This window comes from Larimichthys crocea, chromosome XIX (genome assembly GCF_000972845.2).
Source record: "Larimichthys crocea isolate SSNF chromosome XIX, L_crocea_2.0, whole genome shotgun sequence".
Classification (NCBI taxonomy): domain Eukaryota; kingdom Metazoa; phylum Chordata; class Actinopteri; family Sciaenidae; genus Larimichthys; species Larimichthys crocea.
This window is the reverse complement of record NC_040029.1, coordinates 6,938,697-6,954,360: the sequence shown is the minus strand read 5'-3', so window position 1 is coordinate 6,954,360 and position 15,664 is coordinate 6,938,697. Positions and strand designations below refer to the sequence as shown.

Here is a 15,664-nt window from a genome sequence, read left to right as displayed (position 1 = left end):
AACCTCCCAAAAATGCATTTGAGAAGGCTGAAAACGCCATTCATTCTAAAGTCTTATCTGCGGATGAACTGCATCACACTTTAACTTGTGACATCTTTATTTCTTCATCATTTACAGTTCTCAGATAAAAATCGTGATATGAAACAAATATTTGTAGACATGTTCTCCCTGATTCAGGTCATGGATAGTCTTTAATTTCAGTCCTTGATTCAAGCTGTTTTCAGAGTGCTGAAACAACAACAAGAGTCCAAATGTACGCAGAGTCCCTAGGCGAAGGCCGACATGGCCCACTGCTTGACATCAGTGGGGCATTGCGGGTACTTCTGCAGGGCCTCCATGATCTGACTGTGGTCTAGCATGAGTCTCATGAGCTGGTATTCCCTCTGAGTTTTGGCCGAGGAGCTGTCGACCGGCCGGATCAGCTCCAGCTGCTGCAGGTGCTCGAAGGCCTGAGGACGGGCGAGAGGTCGAGGCATGAAAAATATAGACTTTAAAATATAAGTATAACTCCGAAAAGTAATGCTTTATACGGACCTTCATGATGACAGGCTGGTCAAAGTTGTACATGGAGTTTGACTTCCTCTGCAGGAACTTCTTAAACTCTAAACAAAGAGGAAAAATGATCATAAACAAGCAGGAAAATCTTCATTTTGTTTGACTGACCTTTTTAAATCACCAGTTGTCGTACCGTTGTGAACCATTTGGAGGTTGAACGGCTCTCCTTCGTAGACGTCGTTGAGGTGTTTCATGGCGATGATGAGGCACAGCTCCAAGATAGACAGACCTGAAGAGAGAGAGAGGACGAATATGAAGAGATGTGAACGTCTTGGACAAAAGTGTGAAACGTGTTTTTCTCTGCTCTGATTTTGTTTTTACCGTGCAGCATGTTGGCCTTGGAGTCAGTGAAACACAGTCTGCTGGCCTCCAGCAGGTCTGCAGGTCTGATGGCAGGTTTAGATACAGACACACGACTCAGACACAACATCTGGAAAGCAAAAGGCAAAGAGTCACACTGGATATTTACATGGAGGGTGAAAGAGTGGGGGAGAGATGAGTGGAGGAAAGATTAAATGTGAGATGGGAGCAGAGGAGGAAACAGAAGAGGTAAAAGGAAAGATGAGAGGCCTCATTTCCTCTCAGGGCAGGAGGAAGAAAATATGGGTTAGGAGGAGAAGAAAGGAAAGGGGAGGAGCAGAGGTGAGGCGGTTGTACCAGCAGCATGTGCATTGATCTGAAGTCTCTGCTGGAGTTGAAGTGTCTCTTTAAAACGTCCTCCACTGATTTGTCCTCACACAGACTCTGAGGAGAGAAAACAAAGACTGAAGCTACAAACTGACTCCTTGTCTCCTCAGCTGTGAAACCCACAGCGCCTCCTTCAGGAGAACCCGGAGACCAACACATTCGATTTGAGTCAGCTTCACCTTTACGCTGGCTTTCCAGTCCTCTGCGAACTTGACGTCGGGGAAGTCGTCCGGCAGGCTGAGCTGAGTCCGGACTCGGTCCACGTACTGAGGGAACGTGGGGCTGCTCAGCAGGTGGATCTGACGGTGGGAGAACCTCGACTTGACCCGCTTCTCCAACAGCTCCAGAACATCCTGCACGGGGAAAATGTCATTTATTAAATCTAATCTAAGCACTCGGTTTATCTCGAACGGTTTGGAAGGGGGGAGGCTCACCAGTCTGCAGGTGATGCCGACCACAGCGATGGGAGCCTGGGCGGACTGGGAGATGTCAAACAGGTTGTAGAGGAGCGTCTGGTTCTTGTGGTGGGCGAACAGGTCAAACTCATCCAGGACGAACAGCACGGGGCGGCTGCTGCTGCGATCACCTGACGTGAAACCCAGAAATCAAGCATGTCACACTTTAGTTTTGTTTTTTTTTAAACACAATTTAAGGGATCAGTGATGAATCTTCACCTTTCTTCAATGCCTCCAGTAAGAAAGCCAGATTCTCTGCGAAACTCCCCTGAAATAAAAATAAAAAAAACAGGTTTATTTTGTTTGTTTTTTCACATCATTTACGTTAAAACTGTCAGAAAATACTCACAAACACTTTGTCGCCGACGACGTTTTCCAAGTTGAGTTGCCGTGTTATTTCTTTGAGCGCTATTCTGTCATCAGTCTGCAAGAGACCTGCAGCAAACAAGGCAAGAAATGTGTGATTATGCGTACGGACCGCTCGGTTAAATCGGTATAAACACGACGAGGTTTCAGTACCGTTCAGGTGAACCTGCAGCAGGTTTTTCTGCACTTCTTTCTCCTCCAGCAGATCTCTCAACACGCACTTCAGCAGCTGCAGACACAAAAACACAGACTCCATCAGACAATAAAACCTCCCAGGAGTTCACGCACACACGATTCATCATCTTTTCAGCCCCGTTTTAGGCGCGTGTTCTCACCATTGTTTTTCCAGCTCCCCTGGGGCCGACGATTAGCACCGAGTTACTCTCCCCGTGGACGGCCGTTCGCCTCAGCAGCTCCAGAAGGTGTCTGAAAATACAGCATTTTTTTGACTCCAACACCCAGAATGCATCACAGAACAAAAAAAAAAAAAAAACCTCTTTTACCTACACCCGCTCTATCTAATGAGTGCAAACGTGAAAAATCGTCAGTGTTGCAGGTGGATTTCACTACCTGCTCTGCAGAGCAACACCTGGGGAACGCTTGTGTTGTGTCCAAGTCAGCTGGGAACTGGAGACTTTCCAGCCCACAAACTGGGACAGTGCTGTCAGCCAGGTACGACTGAACTGGGTCACTGAAACTCACACTGAGACCCAGATCGTGTCTTTATTACAGATGACAATCCTACTACGGTTTTCTATTTAAAGATTCAAGGTTTTTTTTTTTTTATTTGATTGTGTGCATCGTTAACACGTTTTTTTCCGCTGTAAGACCTGGAAACTGCAGCTTCTTGAAGTATTTTGATAATGAATCGAACATTGAGGTCAGGTCTTCAAGCAAAAACACAGAAGAAGTCTGTGGTTTCAGCTCCTGGCTTGGTTTTAGGTCATTATTAAGGGTTTATTTTGGAGGTTTTTGACAGAAAAGACGATTTGAAGATGTCAACTTGGGATTTTATGAGCAGGTTAATCGTTATTTATCAATACCTATTCATCTAAAGCTCTCCAGGCTTTTAGAAATGTGCGTTTTACCCTTTTATATCTCTTCTAACAGTGCTAAAAACACATTAAAATCCATTTATCCATGACATTAACCTACTTGTGCTGAGCCTCCACTCCGTCCGGTCTGTCAGGGAGCTGCTGACAGCAAAGCCGCCGCCTTAAAACCTCCTGAAGCTGCAAAACAAACAAACATTATGGATTAAAAATTAATCACAGAGAGTCATTTAACCTTTGAGAGATGATGATACACACCTGTGTGATGCATTCTCCTACAGGCAGATGAGCATCTGTCACCTTCCTCTTACTCATGCTGCTGCAGAAACACACGTGGTTCAGTGGTGAGAACACACACAGGTGACACCTCCTCTTCATGTCACCTGTATTTAATCTCTAACTCGTCAGTGTTGACAGCTTTAGCTCCATAACTATCTCTGTCTTTGACCTTTAGCCCAGACTCACCGCAGGATGCGTCTCCGAGGCTCGTTAGCCGCACTTAGCTCGCTTCACGCCGGTCACTATGAGTCGTGACGTCGTTAAAGTGACGTTAGTTTGTCTACAGGTGTGTGAGCGTGCAGGTAAAGATGAAAACATACCTGAAGGAAGAGGTAAACACGCGGCACAGGGCGGGACAGCTCTCAATCTTCGCGCGAATACTGCGCTGCCAGCGATGACGACTTCCTGCTTCTCCGGCTCTGATTGGCTGAGCCTCGGATTGGGCGAGCTTCTGATTGGCTGAGAACGGGATAGTGGAGCACTGATATAAACAGTGTGTGGCATCTAACCATAAATACACAGTCATACTTATAATACTACTACTACTACTTATAATACTACTACTACTACTTATACTACTATTACTACTTATACTACTACTACTACTTATACTACTATTACTACTTATAATACTACTACTACTACTTATACTACTATTACTACTTATAATACTACTACTACTACTTATACTACTATTACTACTTATAATACTACTATTACTACTTATACTACTATTACTACTTATAATACTACTACTACTACTTATACTACTATTACTACTTATAATACTACTACTACTACTTATACTACTATTACTACTTATAATACTACTACTACTACTTATACTACTATTACTACTTATAATACTACTACTACTACTTATACTACTATTACTACTTATAATACTACTACTACTACTTATACTACTATTACTACTTATAATACTACTACTACTACTTATACTACTATTACTACTTATAATACTACTACTACTACTTATACTACTATTACTACTTATAATACTACTACTACTACTTATACTACTATTACTACTTATAATACTACTACTACTACTTATACTACTATTACTACTTATAATACTACTACTACTACTTATACTACTATTACTACTTATAATACTACTACTACTACTTATACTACTATTACTACTTATACTACTACTACTACTTATACTACTATTACTACTTATAATACTACTACTACTACTTATACTACTATTACTACTTATAATACTACTACTACTACTTATACTACTATTACTACTTATAATACTATTACTACTTATAATACTACTATTACTACTTATACTACTATTACTACTTATAATACTACTATTACTACTTATACTACTATTACTACTTATAATACTACTATTACTACTTATACTACTACTACTATTAATAATAATAATTTGAATAGTCACGCAATGCTGCATAATTTAATTGTAAATAGTTATATATTTATCTATTTGTATCTTATTTCTATGAAAATTTATATTTTTACTGTTATATAGTTTATCTTAGCAAGCTTTAAATAGAGCTCTATCTTATAGGTTTACTTAATGTTTACTGTAGTATAATTTCAATGTATGTTTAATGTTTGCGTATCTATCTATCTATCTATCTATCTATCTATCTATCTATCTATTAAGATTAAGTTATGTTATACAGGCAGTACATGTCTTTATATTTTTGATCCAACTATGTATCAAATATGATGTATATTTATTTCCTCTGCACCGTAGAGCGTCACTGTTGTCCAAAAACAATTAAAACCACATCAGTGAGTCACACTGCTGCACTGGCTGACATGTTTCTACATTATAAACACACACACACACACACACACACATACACATACACACACATGTACATACATGTAGTCTGTTTTGACCACACACAGTCCTGCTGCTGCAAATACTCACTGGAGTACCAAATGTGGATTAATCCGCCGTTTGAAATAGTCCCCAACTAATTCACTGTTTCCTGCTGCTTGATTAAGGTAAAACTTTATATTTATGTACTTATTTTATACGGTTTAATCAAGTGGAAATGTTGAACCAGATTTCAGAAATTTAAACTAAACAAAAAAGTCAAATATTCAGGGCATTTCAGGGGTTGGTGTTTGTATTTTTTGCGAATAAAAACACCTTTAAAATAGCCAACAAGTGTTAAGTAAATCATTTTAATAACACTCAGGTTTGTGTCTTCATTTGTTGTTCAATTTTCCACCATTTCCACAAAAAACAGCCAAGACTCTTAATAGAGCAACAATTTAAAAAATCAAAACAAAACATCTGCGTAATTCTGACAAGATTTGGATGTGTGATGCACAGTGTAGCATCATAACAGAGGGAATTATGTGTAATTATAAACTAAAGGCCATAACTGCCACCGCCGCTCTGATTCTGGTAAAATTAGGAGGGATGGTTCATCTGAATGGCTCGTGGGTTTCCTGCATAACAACATCTTTTACTCATTCACAATGATGATGAAGCTCTGGAGATACTTAAAAGGCTTCCTGTGGCTTTTGGATGAGTGACTGAAAGAAAAAACGCCAATAAACCACCAGATATCTCGCAAATCGTCTCCCAGTCTCTGCTCACATTTAGCCTGTCACATTATTCTAAAATACAACTCTCCGCTCTCACATTCAGCTCTGTGTTTGCCCTTAAAAATACATGAAGCGCCTCCTTTTACAGCAGCCATACACTGAATTAATTTAACGTCTCCTCGGGTTTGACCTTCAGACAAAATACAAACCATCTGCAGCCTGAGCTGCATCTTCCTTTTCACTTCATGTGGCTGAACTCTGCTTTCTCTGAGCTTTTATTTCTTTTATTTGTCCACATTTTATATTAAAATTCAGTCTTAACAATAAAACAATGTATTTTGTTCAATGACTCTACCACCTGGTCTGCTGTATTTCTATAAAGACCAGCAGTTTTTTTTTTTTTTTTTTTTGGATCCTGTATCCTAAATTTGAATATTTTAGCAAAATGCAATACAGCCAGTGTTATAAGTTTTAATGTGCAACCTTCCAGTTGATGGAATTAATTATTAACATCACAGTGTAATAACCTCGTTAACACAATATGCCTTACTAACATGACACAATACCTCAAAGCAATAAGTAAAACAACTCTTTTACTGCTTATGGGATTATTATTAGTGAGTTTTATTGCATTAATGACAATGAATATTTACTTCACTTAAATTATCAGGTAAAATTAAAAAGGCTTATGCATGCTGGTGGTTCTGCACATCATTTTTAGAGGTCTTTTGTTTCTTTTAATGTTGATACAACATATTTATCATGTACATACTTGAAAATAGCTTGAGATAGAGAGATATGTTTGTTTATTTTATAACATAAAACTTGATCATTACGTCTTAACTTTAATCATCCTTATTTTATTAGCCTGTTATATCCATACCAGCTGTCATATATTAAAATATCCTAGTTTTCTGGGATATAACAGAAGGATAGAGGCTGAATAAGATAATGGATCGTTAAGAGGTTAGACTTATAGTTAACATATAACACCATTTTTCAAAAATAAAAACATATCTCTCTATCTCAAGATATTTTCACGTATGAACACGCTGAATATGTCAAAAGAAACAAAAGACATTTAAAAATGACATGCAGAGGAGACTGAGGAAATAAAATGTATGAACGTATGACAGCTTGGGGCTTCCGTAGACATAAAATCAACAAACATTATAAATACTCTGTTTTACATAGATGTTAATATTTATTTGAAACGCCTTTAATGTAAATATAGCTTAGGGTTTTTCACCCTGCTAGAAATAATATTAAAGTCTTAACAGCTGCGGCTTTAGTGGAGAAATTAGTGTCATAATATTAGTGTATCCTTTATAATATAAGTGGATAAAGTCAACTAAAACTCTTTTACAAGCTTAATAGATTGATACATACATACATTAAATATACATTAGAATTAACCTATAACTCAGTAACCATATGTTAAAACTGACCTGAGATACATCTAAATTTATATATGTACAGAGAAATTAAACATTTGTAGCAAAATTAAACATTAGATTAGATTAGATTAGATTAGATTAGATTAGATTAGATTACTTTATTCATCCCACCACGGGGAAATGTACTTGTTACAGCAGCAGAGGAAAGTGTAGCATACACTACAGAATTAGAAAAAAAACAACAACACAATAAAGAGAAATATCTATAACCTACACAATAAACACGAAAAAAGCTATCAACTTTCAAAACAAAAGAGTAATTTACAATAAATAAAAGAGTATTGTAATGTAAAGTGACCATAGTGTAAGAAATATTGCAATGTAAGAAAGTGACCATGATACAAATAATATTACAAAAGAAAGTGACCATGATACAAATAATAATATTATTGCAAGAGTAGTGACCATAATATAAATAATATTACAAAAGTAAGTGACCATGATATAAATAATAAATGCAAGGTATAAATGAAATAAAAACATTTGCATAGGAAATAAATATGTAATTGTGTTAACATCTATAGAAAGAGAAATAAAAAAGAAAGAGCATAGAAATAAGAATGCTTTATAAAAAATATATGAGATAGACCTCCAGGCTCCCCTGTGGGAACCATAATAGAAAGCTACACCTCCCTGTGAGCCCCTCCACCCATGCATCCAGATGTTCTCCATCATTTTAATATTTTTTTTTTTACCCCCAAACTTTTGCCATGCACGTCTCGTGCAGCTCTGAGAGGTAACGTGCATCACCTCTCCCATCTGCTGGTCGCTCCTGCCGCGCATGCGCGGTGGCGCCTCTCCATCATTTCCAATATCCCAATGTAGGAGAACCAGCAGCGGCAGAGGGAACTAATGGGCAGGCTTCTTATTCTTATTTTTCCAGAGGTCAGAAACGCACCGCCGCTCGCCTGATTCACTGTTTCGGCGCCGGTGTGAATTCGCTGGGATGCCCGGGTAAGAGCGGAGTGTTTACGGTGTGATTTGACGCAGACGGTGCCCTGAAAAGCGTCTCTCTCTTCTGCTTCTTCTGCTTCTTCTTCTTCTTCTTCGCTCTCTCTCTCTCTCCTTCTCTCTCTCTCTCTCTCTCCCTCTCTCTCTGCAAACGCAACGGCGTTTGCACGGGCTAGGTTAGCGTGCTAGGCTAACCCGTGCTAACTCGGCCCTGGCCCTGGCCTTGCTTAGCCTAGCCTAGCCTAGCCTTGGCCCCTACTTGAAACCTAACGCGGGGAGGGGGCTGCTGCTAGCTGTGTGTGTTTTTGTTTTCTTACCTCGATAAATATGAAGTGTGCTCGGTGCTCCGAATAAATGCTAAACCGTTATTAGCTCGCCCTCTAATTCATTATCGTTACAACCGTTGGCGACCGTTGGTTGGTTGCTGGAGCTAACCAACGGTCGCCAGACAGCTGACGGTTTGCTGCATCCAAAAAAAAAAAAAAAAAAAAGCACAAGACAGAACCGAGCCCGCTTGTTGACACTTTTGTCACCTTTTAAAACGACGGGAGTTTAAAACCAACACCCCTTTTTTTTTAGCTGTCGCTGAGACGTTAATTTAAAAAAAAAAAAAAAAGCTCAGTTGATAAAACAAGACAGGTCCAACGAGGCTAACCCCAGAGCTAATTATCTATACGTTTCAGGTTATGTACACAAACATGTTTTGTGGAGAGAGAGAGGGGTTATTTAAACATATATAAAATATATATGTTTAAAAAAAAGTCTTGTCATGTAGCTTAGCCAACTTGTGTAGCTGTCAACTTTGAAGGCTGCTGCTGCTGCTGCAGGACAATATGGCTAATTCACCCCCTTGAAGCTATAGCCTCAGCTCCTCCATAAGAGATTTAAATGCTCGGTGGAGAATTAATCTAACTGGAGCAGTGTATGTGCATGTTGCAGTCCACAAACAGTGCACGCTTTGTGCAGGTTACTGCACTCTTCCTCACTCTTACTTTATTTGACAGCATATGACAAACCCTGTTGGCTCAGTGTTAATGCATTTTTAGACACCGGGGCAGCTCTAAATGGTAATATTAATGCAGCAAATGCGTTTTTTTAAAACCGTAAACCTGCCTAGTCAACCATATAATGTTCTAATAAACCTCCCCAAGCACTGTTGGCATACAAGGTGACACATCGTATGTGCTTAAATATATCATTTGTGATTGTAACCTGCTTGTCCACACCACCTGCTATCTATCTGCATATATTACACATGACTAATGTGGTGAGACCACTGGACCTTTATAATTTTAAGGCGATAGCTTCTTAGTACTCAGATTAAAGGCGTGAAATTTACCACGATCCAAACACTTGCATCGCTGTCATCGTTTTAGGTTCTTGTTCGGCAGGTAAAGCACAAACAGTGCATGCTTTGTGCAGGTTACTTACATTTCTACCTCTTCCCCCACTCTTGGTTTATTTGACAAACCCCGGACAGCTCGAAATGCTGATATAAATGCTCACAAGTGGTATTTATTTAACCGTAAACCCGCTCAGTCAACCTTATAATGCGCATCTTGCATGATAAACCTAAAGCGACACATCATGGCACTTAATTCACCTGCAAAACGAGCAATAATCTGATCATAAATACATTATTTGTGATCCTGCCTGTCCATGTCAGCTAGAGCCAAACACAGGATTCATCTGCATATAACGTGACTTTAAGTAATTTTAAGGCGATCCTCTCACCTCATCACTTCTTATTAGCTTTAGTATTCTGCGTTAAAGTCACCATCATCTAGCCTAAATGCTGGAAAACTTTTGTTGTTGTCATTGTTTTAGGATCTTGTTCTGCGGGGGAAAGTTTAACAGCTGCTAGATTTAAAAAAAAAAAAAAAAAAAGCTTGTTTACTTGTTCTGGTCAGGATGAGTCAGGAAAAGTGAATTCCAGACACAAAGGTTTCATTATCCCGACTATGAAGAGCTGTTACGATGCATTAATGACATTAAATAACAAAAAGATCACAATATGAACTGTTTTGATGATACCAGGACACGAGAAAAAGAAAACCACCTCTTGAATTTGTAATTCGAGGCTAAGTTGTCTGATCATATCTTTTAAAATTTACATAAACTGCCATCCTAAATGGACCACAAATCCAGTTACTCAGTCTTTTGGCTGTGGTTTCACTTGTTTTTTTTGCGGTTTCTTATCTAAAACATGTTTTTTTTTAACATTCTCTGCATGGCTGTAAGTCTCCTGTATTTATGTCTTCTTGTTGCACGCTGCACGTATGAAGTTAGCGGCTGGATCGAGTCCAAACTGTGTTCGAGTCCCGTCACATGCGTGGCCTGTTTGTGCCAAAACTTGCTGCTTCCCCGCTCAAGACAAAATGTTTCCAATCATACGTTGGGGAGGAAAATGGGAAATCATTCAGATTTCAGTTATTCTTTTCATTGTTGAACTTTTTAAATGGGTCAGATTTGCCTTACAAAATGTATGAAATCCATTTTACTGCACTCTGCGGTGACGTTGTCGAGGTCCACGTTACTCTCTCTGTCATTGATAAAGAGCATTTGTCCCTAAAACAACGAGACTTCGGGGAACATTTTATTAAAAGATTAAAAGGATCTGCTTTCACAGTCAAATTCTGTGCAAAATCCTTCTCTTGATGCCGCCAGATCGATCACTGATCTTAAGTATCACAGAAATAACAAATGTAGCCATCGCCTCTGCAGTCAGAAGAACAGGAGGACTGTTCGACTGCTGCACAATTTCCCGTCTATATATTTAAAATAATTGTTTCTCCTGTAATCGTCAAGCTTGATGCGTCTTTGGATTTCAACCGTGGAGTTGTCGCCTCTAAACCTCCAATAAATCCAGAGTGTTATTGTTTTTAATCGCTCTTGTCACGCGTACTTCACAGCAGTATGCCGCTTTATTACGAAGCCTTTTAAATGTGATGATTCTCGTCGGCGTCTCTTGAAAAGCTGCAGCGGGGCTCTCCGTCTTGAGTTGAATTCAGGTTATCAGTTAATGAAGAGTCATATTTTGCCATTGCAATCGCAGCTACGTGCTTATTATACGATTTACATGACAGTAATACCTTGTGTGCTCAGCGTAATCTGCCAAAAAAAACCTCCCGTCAGCTATAGATTCGACAGTTTATCAATAATCAATGTCTGCCATATATCTAAGTCCAATTTGATTGATGTTAAAGCTAAAGAGGTCACGTGATTTGATTTGTAGTTCAGCACCCGTTAAACGTCATATTGTAATGGGGAGTGATGGTGGGCTTCTTGTATAACTGGAGTGAAATCTGGGTAACATATTTCACAATGTCTACATCTGTCTGAGACACCAATCATTTTCATTATCGATTCATCTGTAGATCATTTTCTTGATTAAATTGATCAGATATTTGGTCCAGAAAATGTTTCCCAAAGCCGAATGTGATGTCCTTTTAAGGGTTTTTTTTGTCCACAACCCAAAGAGATTAAGTTCACGGTCATTGAGGGCCGAAGAAACAATTTCAGAAGCTAAAATCAGAGAATTTGGACAGAAAAATTACTCAAAATGATTAATTGATTATCAAAATATGTGTCTAATGTTGCAGCTATAGGGAAGACTACTCAGCGTCTTCCTTAACGCCAGCTTTGTGATCACCAGCTTGTTGAAAAAAAGCCAAGCAACCCAAGCTTCTTGTATCCTCCACGTTGTATATCTGTAGCCCCGACATGCAGTCATAGTTTTGAAGAATGGTACATCAACCACCAGTTTTAGCTGGACCTTTTTCATAGAAAAAAATAAATCCACCTTAAGATGTTTCCCGAGGAGTAATAATTGAATTCACGCTGCGTTTCTGGCAGGTTTTCATGTACTCACAATGTCCTGACTTCGACCACCTCTCTGTCGTTTTCTCCCCGTCTGTCTCTTTCTTGTTGCAGTGAACAATAAATGTGAAAAGGCCAAAAAAAAACCTCCGTAATCTTAAAAAAGATCAGCCTGCGCTAAAAGGTTACAGATTAGAAGGTACTCTATGTAATTTGGACGTGTTAGTTCTTGAGAAGTGGGGAAATGTTGGGGAGGGATGGGGCAGTAAAAACGGTTAGAGTTGAGATTTAAATTTGGGCTTTTACATTAGCAAGGTGGCAGATTTAGGGAGTGTTGCTTTGCCAAAGGTTAGGATGAAGTCATTTGGCTAAGGCACCTATGTAATCTTTAATCAAAATGTCTTTGGTTTGAATCTGGTCCAGGACTTTTGCTGCACATGCCTCCCCTCTCTTGTATATTTCTGATTCGAGCAAACCTAGGGTTAAACACTCGTCATAGGCGGAGACGTCTTCAAAACTGTTTGGGGAAAATAATTAGTTTTTTTCCTCCAGTGTGAACGCAACAATAGAAATTATGTTTTCTCTGTTCCCTCTGCGTTTAAACATGGAGTTCTGGGAAATGAGATTTTAACGATGTCGTGGTTTCCCTGCTAGGACGCCACGCACTTCTCTCGAGATGATTGTCGCCGCTGCGTCTTTCGAGATAAACAGCATACGTTCATCTGCTGCCTCGTTTTGTGTTTTGTTTTTTTTTACCCTCCGTACCTCTCTAGTGTCACTGGGTTTGGTCTCAGCAGCTCACAGGGCAGTTATGAGTCAGCAGCACCGGCGGCTGAGTGGAGGCTTTGCATGGAGCTCCCATCACTCACACACCGAATTCAGCTCGATTTGCCAGCTTTGATGAGCTTCTACCGGTGTTTGAAATTCACTCTCTGAGGCAGGAGGAACAACTGCTCATACCGCTGAGTAAAAATCGAATGGATTTTTGTTGTTGTCTTTCTGTGCGTCATATTTTGATGATACAATATGTCTTTATGTCACAGTTGAGTTAGATTTTAAAGCGGTTTGCACCATGAGATGAGAAGCCTTTTTAATGTATGTGCTGATATCCTGAGCTGATCTGCAAGATCAGTATTTGGGTTGATTAAATTGATCAGTGTTGGCTGTATAAAGCCTGATCGGATCTTTTAGTTTATTGTAAATATAATGTTGCACTTTGGGTACACCAAGTAGAAACTATATCTAAGCAGGTACTCAAACTGAAAAGGTGCATTAAAACCATAAACTGTATAAAACATGGACGCAGTCTCCATGATATCCGTGAGAGTGTGGTGGCTCTGGACGTCACCATCTTGGTCGTCCTGCTTCCACCAGCTCCACACTGTTAATTCTGCATAACTTTAAGCCTTAATATAATTTGAACAGGTGAGTTGTATAAAAATTCTCCCTCAGTACAGTTGTCATGAACGGGAAATTAGCTATAGAGACCAAAACTGTTCTTTGTACCAGGCTGTAAACATGTTTATTTCTGCTGTGAAGTTGAACATTTTAACATGGGGACATATGGAGACTGACTCACTTCTGGAGCCAGCCTCAAGTTGACGTTTGAGGAACTGCAGTTTTTGGCACAGAAAATGACCCAGGAAGCCCAGTAAAAATATTAAATTAGAGAATTTAAGACTTTGTTAGTTAAAACCGCGCAAAGAAATGAAGTTATTTTATCCATTGCTGCTACAAACGCTTGGTAAACTGTATAAATATGGTGTTCACATTACAAAGACCAGCAGTCTTGTTGTGGCAAAAGCTGAGCTGAGTTCACCTTTTTGCCTGACCCTATTTCATACATTTCTTTATGCAGCTTGTATGAACGCAGCCTATATCGGAGCCTCCCAAGTTGGGTGCAAAATTAATGATTAATGACCAGCCAAAGAGTGGATGTTTAAATTTTACCAGCCAAACAATGGATTACCATTGTTGGAGCGTGAAGCAAATCTACCAATTTTGTGCCGTACTTTCAAATGATTGAACCACAGAAACTACGAAGGAACAAACAGCAGCCAGCAGATTGAGTGAATAACATCGTTACTGATTGCTGCATTACAAAATATTGGATTGTCTGACTCCATTCATTGATAATAATATCAATTAATCCATCAATGTTTTTTCTCAGTTGACCAATTCTGTCGATCGTTGAAGCTCTACTGGTGGTTTTGACCATTTTGCCCACCATTAAATTTGAACTGGTCCAAACAAAAAGTTGCAGACAACAAATGGTTTTATTCAAAATAAAACAAGCCTTTTCAACTTAATAATTCTCTTTTTGTATTGTGACAGCCAACTAATCGTTAGCTTAATTCAGACAAAATCAATTTAATTGTCAGGATGTCTCAGCAGGAGACTGACCAGTATCAGGACTAAAAATAATGAAGGATGTTTTTCAACTTAATTATAGCTGATTGGTAATCTCAGTTATTGTAGTAAAACATTTGAGAAGAGCTTTTCCGACAATAATTTTGAATTTTGCCTTTCAATAGGACAATAGAAGAAGTTGGTTGGAGATGAAAATACTTTAAAGAGGCTTCTATACAATTTCTGCCTTTCACTCCCAGAGCAGATTAAATAATAGACTTTTACTCATGCAAAGAAAATGGACCGTATTGACCATTAATTCATTCCCCCCTCTGTTCTGCCCACACAGGAACCATGGGAATACCACTACCCAACTGCGTTTGGGAACCAATATGTTGAATACAGTCTAATTGTCCAACTGAGGGACTGTATCCAGGGCGGCAAAACATTAATCATAAAAGACCTTCCCGTGAAAGCACAGCGCTCGCCGGCTCCCGACTTCACATTTTCAGCCAGCATCTTCCCGAGTCGGATGGCTCTAAACGACAAGATGCAGTAATGGAAGTCCATGCAGCATTCAGCACCGTAGCCATGAAGCAGCTCAAAGGGTAGGGTCTGCCGTGAGCTCGCCTCACCCTACCTACCCGACCACCCCATCAGCTCCGCCCGAGAGCAGAATCCTACGTTCGAGCATAACCCACCCATCTCTGCAAACCTTCCCACCACCACCAACCCTTCCACCTCTTCCTCCTCCTCCACCACCACCACGGCATTGGAAGACGAACATGACGTGCATTGCGAAGACACTGGTTGATGTCTGATATATATACCTCTGAGGTGTCGAGCGTAAAACCAGTGGAGCAATGAATGGCGGAAAGGACTGTGAGGCGGGGGATGAGAGGCAGGCTGTCCCTGTCCAGGTCCCCATTGGCTGGCAGCGAAAGGTGGAGCATGGCGGCGGGGTCATATACATGAGGTAAGAACCTCTCTCCGTCAAACAGGTCTGCCTTTTGGGGTCGAGTGAAGAGGAAAATCTCTGTTTGGAGTTGTAAGGAGTTTGTCTATGACAGCAACTAACAATCATTTTTATTATCGACCAACATGATGATTATTTTCTTGA

General features: G+C 39.6%; 2 protein-coding genes across 9 annotated transcripts in view; one reads left to right on the top strand and one right to left on the bottom strand.

Annotated features, from left to right (window-relative positions):
• Nucleotides 1-81: 81 nt before the first annotated feature.
• Nucleotides 82-8,806, bottom strand: orc4 (origin recognition complex, subunit 4). 6 transcript variants are annotated; one of them, XM_019260808.2, is made up of 16 exons: nt 8,694-8,806; nt 3,715-3,853; nt 3,581-3,636; nt 3,374-3,434; nt 3,219-3,295; nt 2,399-2,489; nt 2,217-2,292; nt 2,047-2,132; nt 1,917-1,965; nt 1,677-1,828; nt 1,422-1,595; nt 1,213-1,299; nt 877-985; nt 689-784; nt 535-602; nt 267-449 (listed from the first exon to the last, which is right to left on the bottom strand). In XM_019260808.2, the coding sequence occupies exons 4-16, from the start codon at nt 3,428-3,430 to the stop codon at nt 267-269; spliced, it is 1,305 nt and encodes a 434-aa protein (XP_019116353.2). In that variant the 5' UTR covers nt 3,431-3,434; nt 3,581-3,636; nt 3,715-3,853; nt 8,694-8,806. The 6 variants fall into 6 exon arrangements, with proteins under 6 accessions (XP_019116347.2, XP_019116353.2, XP_019116356.2 ...); XM_019260811.2 differs by having other exon boundaries at nt 3,374-3,431; XM_019260807.2 differs by lacking the exon at nt 3,581-3,636.
• mbd5 (methyl-CpG binding domain protein 5) overlaps nt 8,071-15,664 on the top strand; it is a 25,509-nt gene continuing 17,915 nt past the window's right edge. For all 3 annotated transcript variants that reach the window (XR_003464286.1, XR_003464287.1, XM_027291794.1), the window contains exons 1-2: nt 8,071-8,379; nt 14,894-15,520. Coding sequence is in view for 1 of the 3 variants with exons in the window: in XM_027291794.1 (XP_027147595.1) it covers nt 15,408-15,520 (113 nt within the window). In the remaining 2 variants the exon portion in view is untranslated. The remainder of the gene's footprint in view (nt 8,380-14,893; nt 15,521-15,664) is intronic.